General features: G+C 33.4%; 1 protein-coding gene across 2 annotated transcripts in view; it reads left to right on the forward strand.

Annotated features, from left to right (window-relative positions):
• The window catches only part of LOC145679855 (uncharacterized), a 112,965-nt gene that overhangs the window by 53,921 nt on the left and 43,876 nt on the right, over positions 1-15,168 (forward strand). For both annotated transcript variants that reach the window (XM_081750376.1, XM_081750377.1), the window contains exons 4-5: positions 2,816-3,028; positions 5,689-5,765. In XM_081750376.1, coding sequence (XP_081606502.1) covers positions 2,816-3,028; positions 5,689-5,765 — 290 coding nt within the window. The remainder of the gene's footprint in view (positions 1-2,815; positions 3,029-5,688; positions 5,766-15,168) is intronic.

A 15,168-nucleotide genomic window follows, 5' to 3' on the forward strand; every position in this document is an offset into this window, starting at 1 on the left:
CTGGACCCAAGAACATGCATGAATAAACATCATGTCAATGATGTGTGCATGATGCTATGCATGCAGACAAATAGAAATGTATAGAAAAATTTTACGCTAACTTCGAGGAGTGCAGCAAAGATGGAAGAACACTTGAAGACTAATAGTAAATTGCAACGGGAATAAAAAAAACTAAAGTTGTGGAAAAGAGAAAAATAGAAATTGAGTTAAACCAGCGTGAAAGAAAAGAAACCAGTAAGACGAAAAGCAGATTCCATACAATTAGACATTAAAAACAAAATACAAGAACTGCGAAAGCAAATTAAGAGTAAGTGAAATTTGTTCATTTGTATGTAAGTTCCGTAGCACATTCGTGGAGTTAGATATTGACATTAAAGTAGTGCAAGAGCTGGAGAAAAAGGAAAGAGAGAGACCCACAAGTAGCATTTAAAATCTCAGGTGTTATTGATTTAGTAAGTAGTTTGTATCTGGTTGTTAACAACTTAAAATCGAGTTGTTAATATGTAACTGAACATTCAGTTGCATTCCATGTAATCAGTATATGTGGACTGCATATACTATTATAGATCACGAAGTATGTGGAATTGAAACAAGAATATTAAAATATGATATAATAATTTGTAGAAAGGTTTTGATATATTTCTTACTTCGTAATTAAACATAAAATTGTAGTAAGAAACAAATAAAAAGGTCAATACTCACCGCAAGAACAGCAGAATTTTCTTTACATGTAAGAAGCACTTTCGTTTAGCACAAAAATGAGCAAGTACAAAGACCTGGCAGACGAAATCGAAAATATATGGAAATTTCAGAAATTTACAGTAAGATTAATCATTATCTCAGCTACAGCTAAGATAATGACTGTAACTTAATTGAAACAGGTAAACACAAAATAACTTTTATCAAATTAATAAGAAAATAAAGTCATATACCTTAACGTATTTCGGTTTTATTAAGTGTCAGTAATTTCAATGTACTACAAATTCACTGACATCTTTGTCTAAACAAACAATACCTTGAAATTTACAAGTTGAACATCTTTTAACAAACCTACAAAAATCAGCAATTCTCGACACCTCTCATTTGGCCAGAAATTTCTTCGGAGGAAAAGAAAAATTCTTCCAATGATCTCTGCACTTGCTGCTGGTGGACAAATTATAAAGATGAAGGCAGTTTAAATCGAGGTGTAATAATAATAATAATAATAATAATAATAATAATAATAATAATAATAATAATAATAATAATAATAATAATAATAATAATAATAATAATAATAATAATAATAATAATAATAATAATAATAATAATAACACAGAATACATGCTCTTCAACAATAACATGCATATTAATAACACTATCGTTGTCAGACGTCAGTGACATCTACCAATGATATTTCTAATAGTGACATTTCAATTTAAAAGGAAAAAAAAAAAAACTGAAGTTAATTATTTCGAGAAATATCCGAAACCTGCTAATCCTGCAATTATATAATTAAGGCATGTGTTCAGAGTCCAACGTTGTGGTGCGTATGTAAACTGATATATTTTTTCTATCATGTTTTCAGTAACTGTAAGTGTAGTAATATGTCAATCTTTTCCTTTGATTTTGCAGGGAGTGATCAATCTGGGGAAGGGGGAGGAGGTATACTCAAAGTTATTGTCATGACCAATAGAAATGCCTTAGCCTTACGAGAAATTCAGCTTTGGAGGGTTACTCTACACTTTTTACACTTACCATCTCAGGAGATGATGTAGTAATCTACGGGTTATCGAAGTGTATTACTGTGTCTCTGTATATTTTCGTTTATTCTCGAGTATGCAGAAAGTTTCTTACTATTCTGTAGGTGTCAAGTACTACACTCATTTTTCTGTATTACTTTCGGTTTTTTTCTTTTTTTTTTTTTCTCGTCGATTCCTATTGTTTCAAAATCCTTCTCTGGCGTCTATCAGGCTACTCTGGTATTCGATTATTGTTATTATTTTCAGATTTTTGGTTTTTCATTCTCTTATGGTTTGGACTACTTTGTTTGTATTTTTCTGTTTTCTCTTCATGTGTTTTTTCCACATTTGTCGTGTTTGGCATTGTGATATCTATTATGTGATATTAAATAACTTATTAGAAATTACTTATAAATATTTGTAAAAACTTGCACCTACTCACACTTGTAGGAACTTAACTTTCACTAAATACTAATCGATATATTTTATTTGTGTGTTATAAAATTGCATTGTTATAACTTGTAAACTTTTCTACAAGTTCATGATTTGCAAATTATCTAAAAGTTTCATACTTTAAAAAATATGAGAAATTCTCATAATATCCTTAATTTTTGTAGTAACTCTTACATTATTCATTGTAAACTGTTATTCTTCATAGATCAAAAACTATTTATGAGGTATGGAAAGAAAATTTTCTCATTTGCTGCAATTTGAACTGGGAAAGTGACAAACTGACCACTAGTGCAGGAAACATCTTGTTCTAAAACAGGTCAATACCTCTTCTTATTTACAACTTATCTTTTCTTCCTTGTTGAAGTAACAGGTATGTGCAATTGATTGTTAGCAAGATGTTTTCCGTAAGCCTAATTTTATATGTAAACCCCTTACTTTCTTTAAAAATAGAGACGTTTTGTATTTGGTATATGCTATTTTGTTACGAAAAGTATTAAAATCGGAACGTTTAGGAGCCATTAACTAGATATCCAATGCGTCATTTTCTTCAATACTTCCTCGCTTCTTTCGCAAGACATTTGATTTTCTATCTTATCTTTCCAATCCTGTTATTACAATCCACTTATTTTTTTTAATTAAAGATTCGATTTGTGGAAGACAAATGTAAGCAATTAGAAAAGGATAAAGAAGAAATGAGAGCGTTAATTTTACGTCAAAATAAGTTCCTTGAAGATCAAATATCTAAATTATCTGCTACTATAAATTCTATGATGACCGAGAAAAAGGAAGTGAACAGTAAAATTTTGCTTTACGAAAGGAAATTGGCGGAACAACAGGATAAAATCGATCAATTGGTATGTTAATTTTGTCTTATAGTTTACAAGATGTAAGATAAATACTATAATCGATATTCATTAGACTAGCTTAGCTTTCTTGATGAATATGTAAACAAACTTGACTAAGGTTTGGTCACTGATTCTCTTTAAAATTTCGAAGGAAATCGCTACATTAAAATAATAGGCAGAAAAATGTTGGCATATATGATATGATACGAGGGTGATTAAGAAAGTAAGCCTCCAAGCCCATTATTTGGCCAATAGTGCTGCAAACATTCTGAACTGTTTATCATTAGTGCACTGATGTTTAAGCTATAGAAATCTTTTTAAGTTTTACGTCCCACGGTTATGCCGGTTAGGCTAAAGGAGACGATGATGATGAGAGATGAGTGAAATGGTGGAATGAATAAAGTGGGAGGAAACGGGAGAACCCCGAGAAAACCCACGAGCACGGTGTTTGTCCACCACAAAGTTCACTTGGCGGGGGCTGGGATCGAACCCGGGACCCCAAGCACCAGAGGTGAACGCTCTACCACTGAGCCACCGCGTCCCCATTTAAGCTATAGAATGCCACTTGTTTCACCTTCCTATCTCTTCTCGTTCCAGAGTAATGGTATCCAGTGATGACGTCCGGTTGAAACAGCGGGTTGTCATTGAATTTCTGACTGCGGAAGATTGTGTGCCCAGGAACATTCATCGCCGGTGACAGGTCGTGGATACAATTACGACCCTGAAACGAAACGTCAGTCGATGAAGTACCGCCACACGCCCTCTCCTTCGCCAAAAAATTCCAAGTTGTCCCATTTGCTGGCAAGGTGTTGTTGACATTCTGCTTCACCCTGCCTATAATCCGGATCTTGCGCCCTGCGACTTTTGACTCTTCATCAAACTTAAGGATCACTTTAAGAGCCAACGCTACATCCGTAACGCAGATGTGGAAGCAGTAGTTGAGCAATATTGTCGCCAGTAGCCGCCATAATTCTTTGCCGACGGCATGAAAAACTTTGTTTCGCGTTGGCGCAAGTGTGTTGCCCATAATGGGGATTATGTTGAAAACTGATATCACCATTTGTAGCTGATATTGCAAGCTTTCCACTGATACCTGTATTGGTGCTATCTGTCAAACACCTTGGATCACATTGAAGGTATTGCTTTCTGAATCACCTTCTGTTGCGTATAGTGGCTGAACTATTACCCATATCAGAAACAATGTTGTGCAATGAGTGTCATTAACAGAAGCTGAAACTATCACACAATGTAAAACTGCCACAGTGAAAACACGTTTAACCAATTGAGACCAAATATTAAATCTGCCTTCGAGTCGGCATGCCTAACCAAAGTTCATGACAAAAGTAGAAATTCCGGAATTACTCGTTATTTAACACATCTGGTGACGCAAGCTACTTTGTATTCTTAGCAAAAATTCCTGCAGATGTGTAGTAGCAGCCTATACACTACACCATGTCACTTTCTTATTGCTAGCTTTATTACAGATCTGTATGTCACGTTGTAAAGTATGTACTGCGTGTACATTCATTTTATTAACTATACATTCCCTTAAGAGAAATCCAGAAACAGTAGTTCATGATGGGAATAAGTTTCGTTGTATAATTGCTGACCGATGCTATAGCATACGTAATGAATAACTCAGATATAAATAGCCTTATCTTGTATTCCGAAGTATTATAGTTGTTGATGTTGTTGGTTTTTCCGAGTATAGCGTCCCTTTCAGCAAGGAGGCTATATTAAACGTGGGATCCGAACCACATGAGCTCCCGCTGGGATTCGAACCGGGGTCTCCCACGTCAAAGGCTAGTATAATTGCAATCATGCGTTAGACAAAGACAGAAATCATCGACAAAGGTGGTCAACACTTACCGAAATTGTATGATTATTCGGGAAACAAAATAAAAGTTTTCATATTTGAGTTTTGATTTAGAACTTATGAGAAATAATTTCTAATGACTTTCATTATACTGTATTGATATACATAAAAAAAAAAAAAAAAAAAAAAAAAACTAACTCCATGGCTTATGGAACCCGGAGGTTCAATGCCGCGTTCACAAAACCTCTCCACTGACTTCTATCCTTAGCCAACTGAATCCAGTTTCTACTTTGTATTCCTATCTCTGCGAGATCCATCTTAATATTGTCCTCCCATCTGCGCCTAGGTCTTCCTAATGGTCGTTTTCCGATTGGTCTTCCAGTCAAGACTTTGAAAGCGTTTCTACTTTCTTCCATTCTAGCTACATGACCCGCCCACCTAAGCCTCCTAGACTTGACGACCCTATTGATATACATGCTTTCAAGAATTCCGTACTCTCATTATTCGTTAGTCTCGGGAAAATCTGTACAAAGAGAAATTTGCTTAAACTAGACACAAGTGCATAAGAAAAAGTCTATCTGGTCACAGGTGTTTAGATTTAAACTCTGTCTAGAATTACATACCTAGATCCTGTTCATTAGTGTATTATAGATTCTGATGCAATCTTTGGGCATGCATCTGCTGGCATGTCTAAGTGTAATCAAACACGAATACAGCAAATATAAAAATTGAAGAGGTTAATATTAAAATTTGCATATAATTTTTAATGGTGTAATAGTATAATCTGATTAAATATCTTCATAGCAGAGTGATATGTAACTTATATTGTGCAAACTACTATTTTTTTTTCCAGAGTCGTGATTTAAGAGCCAGTCACAAACAGACAACACAGCCTGTGGACAAATCAGTTCAAGTTCGTATTGATCCTGAGTATGTATTTATTTAAATTCATTTTTCATGCAATACAAAGTAATATAAACAGAAAATAAGTACAAGAAACGAACATATTGATTATACCGGTGAAGAAACTGGAAAGAGTTCTTCAAGAACAGAAATACCCTAAATTAGTCCACTAGCATTCAATGCTTCACAGAAATCTTATTTACAAAATCACGTTAACAAAATTTCCAAATTATGATCGATCGATAGGTATCATTACATTATATTTATTGTATTCTATACTACCTACACATATTGTGTACAAATAGTGTAGAAGTAGTAGTTATAATAGATGTATGTTCAAAACATAAAAGGATTAAGAATTCTAGCAAGTTTGATATTGAAGGGTTCACACTGAATCTATAACAACAAATAATTAACTCACTTATCACAACAACACATAGCAAATTGGAGATAAGTATATAAAGAAATAACACTAACCAAAATTTTTGATAGAAATTTAGGAGATAGCTGATTTTTATTTTGTTCCGCCCCTTGACGTATGAAAATAGTCCAAAAATTGCTTTATATGCACAATTTCATTTCTATTAAGCACACAACTTAGAAAAATGTTACTTTTCAGAGATGTAACGGACCATTTATCAATACTCTGTTACAGTCTTTGATTGATTAACGTTCCGTTACAGTTCTTCATCTTACGAGTAATTGCTTGTACTGAAAGTAAAACTTGACATCTTCCTTAGTATTCCGTACATGTTGACAGGCAGATGTTTTATCATTTGTTTATTTATTTTAGAATTATAAAACTAACGATCAAAGGTTATTTATATTAAGAAATCCAATAAGTATATGCAAATTAAGAATTAATTTGGTATTTCTGTTGTAAAATTATTTAATATTTTATCATATAATCTAATATATAAAATTGAAAGTGATTATGTTTGTGACTTAATGACTTTTGAACCACCCAACCGATCTCGATCAAATTTTCAACATAGATGAGGTACGGACCTGGGATGTTTTTTGTCATTTCATTTTGACGGTGCAGTATTAGGAAGAGGGAAATATTTAAAAGTGATCGAAAATGACCGATACTAGTATCGAATCCGTATGGAATCCGTATGGAGTCGCTCAGATGAACTCTGACACTTCCGATGCCTTTTAAATCCAAATTTAACCCCGCAACTTGCTGGAGGGAGAGAAAAATTATCGAAAATGGCCGATATTAGTGCCTAATCCATAGTTTTCGGGGTCACTGAGATGACCTGTGACACTTCCAATGCCGTTTAAATCCAAATTCAGCCCGTATTGGCCTTTATGTCCAAAATGAAACATATTTTCTCCGTGCGAAGAATGGGCGATCTGCTAGTGATTTATATATGATTATGAAGATAGTCGATTAACTAATTATCTTATTATTGCTATAATTAAAACATGTATTTTTGGAAACACGAAATATTATTTTAGGACGGAAAATTTAGAAATAGAGAAGAAGAAGAAGAATATAGATATTTCATGTGAACTGTAATGAGAGGGATAGAGGTCGAGTATAGATTATTATTTGTGGTGAAATAACATACGTGTTGTTAATATTGTCAGATTTGTAATTTTGAATCTAAATATAACAGATCTCTGAATATTGAGAGTTTGCTAGTGTAATCAGTAAATTTTGGCGGTCTATGCTATATTAGTAGTTATTTAGATGGATAGTCTAAATATATTTGCAATATTGGTCTAAGTGAAGCCCAGGTTCTCTAACTATCTTCTTGTCATTCAAAAGTAATACTTTCGTATTCCAATGTGCCTCTCCCTTATTGTTCAACTATTTTTATTTTTATTTTATTTATTTATTAGCTTGTTTTGCATACAATTCAGAGTATTTCCGATTATACATATAATTGTCAATAATTACAAAATAATATGCATGCTTGGACAATGCCTTAAAATATAGAAATATCTAAGAAAACATAAGTAAGTTAATGTATAAACTAAATGATTTTGAAGCACAATATGTTATATTGGAGTTATCATGGAGCTGTTAGTTTTGAGATGTTTAATATTTATTCATAATGAGTTCAATTAATTTAACCTCTGTTGTTATTTACAAAAAGGGAATCTGTCTGCAAAATGATTATTGTGGTATCATGGTGGCTGTGGTAGCGTCTTACTCGTAAGTTCTTGTTAAAATTCTAGCAGGCTTAAAAGGTCACGTCTGTGGTCCGAAGTCGATGATCCTTCTCGCACATTGATGGTTGATGATATAGAGGTGCATTCTGCTGTAGTAGTCGTACACACATTCTTTAGGGGGCTCTGATGGTTTCTCTCATTCGATTTTACTATGTTATTGAGTTACGCATAGAACGAGAAGAAAACGGATTGTACGATTAACATAGATCACTGATAGTAATGAAATACCTTCAGGAAACTGGGAACTGTGACCAGGGAGATAAGAAAGCGATATCGTTTGAGCAAATTTGAGCATCTACTACAGGCCTGTCCATGAATTGGCTCCCGGAGCCGAAGCGTGAGCGAGAACGAGCGGAGATAAGAACAGGTGAGCACAGGTGTTGGTAGCTCCGCCCCTTCCACTGCATGCGATAAGTGTTGCCAACCACACATGATGGTAAAAAACCTACGGCCAAGCCTGGTCACAAATTCGCACGATGTTGAAGCATTGAGCAGACGCAAGCATTAAATGTGCAGGTGTGCTCTCCCCCTCCCCACTTCGAAAGCAGTGACGCGAAAACACTGCAGGAAATAAAATTGGTACGTTTTTTGATCGAGGAAGACGCATGATAGAGGTTACAGTTAGCGTTGAAGTAACTAACAAATGAAAAAGAAAGAAAGAAAGAAAGGAACTAATATTAAACATGTCAGCTTACAGACGTAAAAACGACTGCAAAAATCGGAAACGAATTGTTTCAGGCCTTTTTTAGCTTGCTTACACAATTCGTGACATTGTATTACATTAGCACTCGGTCTGTAACTTGTCACTCGCTTCACGTTTGCTAAGTTGTGAACGCCTTTCGTTGCTAGATTGATAGCAGAACGACGGGAGGTTGAAAATAATAATAATAATAATAATAATAATAATAATAATAATAATAATAATAATAATAATAATAATAATAATAATAATAATAATAATAATAATAATAATAATGCGTATTATTATTATTATTATTATTATTATTATTATTGTTATTATTATTATTATTATTATTATTATTATTATTATTATTATTATTATTAGTAGTAGTAGTAGTAGTAGTAGTAGTAGTAGTAGTAGTAGTAGTAGTAGTAGTAGTAGTAGTAGTAGTAGTATTCGGACCAAAGACGGATGAAAATGGGGATTGGAGGAAATTCATAACGAGGAATTGCATAGTTTATACCGCTCACTTAACATTGTTATGGTCATTAAGTGTAGAAGGCTCAGGTGGCCATTCCGTGTAGCCAGAATGGAAGAAATTAGAAACGCTTTCATAATTTTAACTGAAAACCCAATTGGAAGAAGACCACTAGGAAGACCTAGGCGTAGATGGGAAGACAATATTAAGATGGATCTTGCAGAAATAAGAGTACTGAGTAGAAACTGGATCCAGTTGGCTAAGGACAGAAGTTAGTGGAAATATGTTGTAAACGCCACATTGAACCTTCGGGTTCCATAGGCCATAGAGTTAGTTAGATATTATTATCTAAAAGAAATGTTCAAATGTTGTTAAGAGACAATTACACAGAAGAACTGAGTTCCGACCAAACACTAATTTGCCGGAAGGAAATTCCAGTGCAGTCCAGCCCACTTTAAGCGTTATCCGTGCAATCCATGTTTCATGTTCAAGACATTGGGAATAATTGTTCGTATCATTCAGTTGGAACGTTCCCTTCCAAGTTTACGCTGTTACAGTAGGCCTACAACGTCGTGACTTTCAAAACCAGTCAGTAACTATCGAAGAAAGACAAGTGTGTAGCTTCAGTCGTTAATATGATTTAACATTCTTTTTCACTTTTAACAAGCCACCGGCAAGCAACCAGCCAGGGACAATATATTTTTCCTTATTAAAAAGACACTCCTTGTTAAAAAAAAAAAAAAAAAAACTAATGGTACCCACTAATGGTCACTCTTAAAAATGGAAAATCTCTTTGGCTCTCTTAATATTTTGTTTGATTCTTTGCGATCAAAGTAACATTAAAAGTGGAAAAAATGAAATGAAATCTTTGGGTTTTACGTCCCACGGTTATACCGGTTAGGCTAAAGGAGACGGTGATGATGAGTAATGAATGAAATGATAGAATGAAGAAAGTGGGAGGAAATGGGAGAACCCCGAGAAAACCCACGCACACGGTGTTTGTCTACCGCAAAGTTCACTTGGCGGGGGCTGGGATCGAACCCGGGACCCCAAGCACCAGAGGTGAACGTTCTACCACTGAGCCACCGCAGCCCCACTTTAAAAGTGGAGTAAGAAATACTATTCTTCCTATTGATAGTGTAATAGTGGCTTCTAATCTCCACAACCAACCCCTTGCTAAGCCTATTCGTACACACATACATGCATAAGCTAATTTTCTGGAGATAATACTTAGATAATTACAAACAAGTGCTACAGTATTTTTTTTTCGTATCAACAGATTATCTCTTTTCCTAAAAAGCGAAACAACATACCCACACTCGGATTAAAAACTTGATAATATATATATATATATATATATATATATTGAAAACTGGTTTTCCATTGGGCAAACTGGCAAATTTTTATAAATGTAAGCTGGTTTGGTTCCGCCACATCCTTCTTTAACAAAAGGAAAGAAAAAGGAAGAAAAGGAACGTACATAGTTTATCATTTGATTGCTGTTACCAGTTTGTGTTGTCTATAGTTAACGGTTACCACATTGTAAAAAACACTATACACTAAATGGCAATCAGTTACCATACATACTTTTTTTTTATTTGGTAAGCTAGTGATTACCGCCAAGGCTGACAACACTTCCGCTCCTCTAAGGACAAAACCCGAAGATTCACGAAGCACGAACAACGGTATTTGCTCGTAGAATGCTCGTGAGCGTTCACGAGGAGAGTTTCCACTATCTGCTCGCCGTGGCCAGGGCTGATCTACTGTATTGCGGCTGTCTACTTCTATTCAGACCTGATATGCATGAGCTGTCTGAAGCTAGAGAGGAAGGAAGGCGATGTGCGTAGCACATATCATATATACAAAGGTAGCACGTAACGGCAATCTTTATGTATTATTTTTATTATTATCTTTACAATTAAATAAGCTGTTCGAAGACACTGTAGTGGAAGCAATAACACACTAAAGATACATTACTGGCCTTGAAAATAAAAATAGAATTATACATGCACATTGTCTTCTCAGTCTTATGGAGACTGTACTAGTACGCTTCATAATCGTTGCGGTGAGAAGGGTCATTCTTTTATTTTGTTCCTATGAGGTATGTCCTTTGATAAATCATACAGGCATAGAAGAGGCGTCTTAAATTTAAAAAAAAAAAAAAAAAAAAAAAAAGTTCCAAAACCACACAAGTAACTATTGAAACAATGAAAACAGCATACATGTTGAACTGTAATTGTTAAGTTGCCTACTGAACATCACACCTATACGGAAAGGTATGAAGTAAATTTATCAAGGTGGTTGCGTACTTGCCTGCGCATTCAGGGAAAATATATCAAAATTTGGTACCCAACCTTTACATCTGACATCAGCCTGTGGCTCATAACGATAGCATATCTGTTTCAAATGCATAGTCTAAACTTGTATTTAATGAGGAAGAGAAAACAGCATTACCAGATGAATGTGTCTCCCATGATAATTTTCTTTCCAGCAGACACTCCACACCGAATCCAACAACCATAACTAAACATTAGTGATTTAAATTGACAACGAAATATGAGGAAGTTCTAAGTTACAAGTTATCTCGAGATTGCAGTAAGGCGAGATTTTACACATAGATACAGGATTCTTTACTCAAACTGCAACGAATATTTGTCTGGACACTATCACTTGAAGGATTCAACGTATATATTTGTGTGTGTGTGGAAAAAGCTATCGTTTCGCTTCTTGAGTACAGAATGGCTAGATTAAATGCTACTGTTACATGTATCCACAGAAAAGTTTTATATCTATGAAGTACCAAACCAAGAAATGGCTAGAAAGACATAAATGGGAATACTGTCTGGGAATACATACTTCTGTAGTTAATACTGATTCTCAAAATATAATCCTGTCATCCTTCCACATAAAGCTAGAACTAATTATTATATTATTATTATTATTATTATTATTATTATTATTATTATTATTATTATTATTATTATTATTATTATTATTATTATTATTATTATTATTATTAATTATCTTTCTGAAGGGAACGGGCAAGGTGATTGTTTCAAATATTTGGAAAAATATTCCCTAAATTATCCGAGGAAAAATTGAAGAAAGAGCAATTTTTAGACCACGGATTAAAAAAGTTCATTCAAGACACAAACTTTATATGAACAAGTACTCCTGGTGGAAGAGCCACATCTTATCTTTCTAGAGTATTATACATTGTTGTTAAGAAACTGACAAGTTGAAAGCTATGAGCAGATGATAGCTGATCTGTTTGCAATAATTTTAAGTGCTGAAATGCAAAATGTCACTGGAGCTACATTTTCTTCATTCTCATCTTTCTTCTTGGCTTGATGAAGTGGGTGAACTTTCATTAACAGAGCCCAAAGCTCAAGGTGGGTGAATCCTTGTCATGGTAGAAGACTATTATTGGTTACTTGAGAGACAAGACAATATACAAGACGAAATCTATTTGCCAGTAAAAGAACCTCCAAGTATCAGACAGTAAAAATTTCTGCAACTCGATTTTTTCTTTCTTTTAGAAGTTTGCGTAACGTAGAATCTAACGAAGCTCCCAGCTGGATGCTGTACAGTTACTTTTGTGTTCTTTTACCTTTTCTTGTCTTGTGTTTTTTTTTTTTCTTATCTGATAAAGTATCTTGCGAAAGTCCTAATAGTTTATTTGCTATTACTTCTTTCTGGTAAGTATTTGTTTTCCACAAACACCACTCAGGAATGCTTCCCAATTGTAAAATGGTATTTGAATAAGGTGTATTCCAAAGTTGTAGCTAATGGGCATAAATAACAAATTTATGGCACAATAAAGATTTTAGAAACGTGAATGCAGATAATGAATATATGAACTTAAGATAAGTTTGATAAATTTAAATATTTTCATGTGTATTTAAGCAATCTGTTCAAAAGAGTTGGTAACATTATACTTATTGTAGAGGTTATCCACAAGCATTATTATCAATGCAGAATGTTTTACGGATTTTTTAGGAATATTTAAAGAATCAAAAATTATCATTATTCCTGAACTGTTATTATAGATGATCTTAATCTTGAGCTTTCAACAGAAAAATGAAATGAAATCTTTAAGTTTTACGTCCCATGATTATGTCTGTTAGGTTAAAGGACACGGTAATGATGAGAAATGAATGAAATGGTGGAGTGAAGAAAGTGGGAGGAAACGAGAGAACCCACGAGCACGGTGTTTGAGCTTTCAACAGAATACATGAATGGAAAGTATTCTGTAGGTTTACTAGTTTAGAAATTAATGTTTTGCATAAAATAAACTTTTTAAATTTTTCACAGTTAAATATAATTAGAAATGTAAACTAGAGAATTTTAGATGTAAAATTAACTAATATACCTAACATTGAAATTTCTAAACCTGACGTTTCCTTTGTCCACCAAGATAGACACCACTCATGTCTAAATATTAATATTCAGATTCTGAAACATTGTAAAATTTATTTAAAAAAATTGTGAAGCTGTTTATAATTTTAACAAATGAATTTTTCTAAAGTTATATCAGCTCTACAAAGTGAAAAAAAAAAAATCCCTTGAATGTAACTAATGATGTAGATTAAAATGTTATTTTTTAAAAAATGTGAATTATGTAAGGTAGTTGATGAATGCGCACCGAAAAAGGTTAGAAGCAAATGTTCATATTCGCCTTGGTTCATTGTTGAAATAATAAAAAATGTAAAGAAAAAAGTTCGTATTACACGTAAACAGGGACATCGTTAAGGGAAATAAGGGGGAGTCCCCCCACAAAGTTACCAATTTCTTAACAAACTGGCAAACTAAAATACCTAGTTGTCAATTTGAAGAATGCCGTTTTCTTCAGTTGAATTATTTGGTTTAACATTTTCTCAGATACCCAGTTGCTGTAGATTATTATCAGTTCTTTTATAGACTTGGTATAAATTTTGTGTAGTTTCTTATCTTGAAATAAATTAATACATTCTTTTTTTAAAGCTTCTTTACTTGTTGCAAGTGATTACACTTTACTTTTGTTCATTTGATATTCCTAAACATTTTGAAGAATTTTTAACAAAAATCGGGAAATTGTACCACTGACAAAAGCAGAATAGATGGCGTGCAAAATTAAAACAAAGACAAACAGAAGAGGCGTTTTGGTGGCACATAGAGCATTGGACGCAAAAGCATTTGATACAAGAGCGTAAACAAGACAACTGGCAGATTGTGGAGAGTAATAAGAGAATAATAAGAATTGATATTAATAAAACAAGAACAAGGCAGTGACTGATTAGTATAAACATTTTACTATATATAGTATATAAATTTGACAAATTTAATAGTTTTTATGTAATACTAAAATTTCAAAGGGAAGTAGATTTTGATACCAGAATGAATATATTGTGTAACCGTGTCTGCTTTGTGTGTGAATAGACCTTTCGCTTTGAAACAATCGAAATCGAAGTGGGAGTAGACTGGAGGACTGAAGAGTAGTAGTAGTAGTAGTAATAATAATAATAAATTATGTAGACTGACCTCCCTACAATATCGTCATGGGTTCAGATTGATTGATTGGGAGTTATAAGGGGACGTCAGCATCAAGGGCATTTGTCCCTAAGACAATAATAATAATAATAATAATAATAATAATAATAATAATAATAATAATAATAATAATAATAATAATAATAATAATAATAATAATAATAATAATAATAACCTCTGCGCACTTTTACACTTTAAAGTTTCGATAAAGAAAGTTCATGTATTTGGGCATCAATAAGTAATAAACTATACAAAATTAGGTATTACGAGTATATCGCTGACCACTGGTTCTCCTAATAATTAAATATGAAATACACATTAATTATATATGAATTACTGTAATTATTTTGCAAACATCTGACATTATTTTACTGTATTATTCCCCCAGCAATTTCCCTGTTCCCCAAGGATTTCGCACCCTGCTTTTCATCATAAATTCCACTATTTCAATTCGATAATAAATAATGAATTTAGTGTAGAATCGAATAACATACATTAAAATATGTATTCTAGTGCATTTTTCTCTTTTCTAACCATAGACATTATTCATTTTGGTA

This window comes from Thermobia domestica, chromosome 2, assembly GCF_964235325.1.
Source record: "Thermobia domestica chromosome 2, izTheDome1.hap1.1, whole genome shotgun sequence".
NCBI classification, from domain to species: Eukaryota; Metazoa; Arthropoda; class Insecta; order Zygentoma; family Lepismatidae; genus Thermobia; species Thermobia domestica.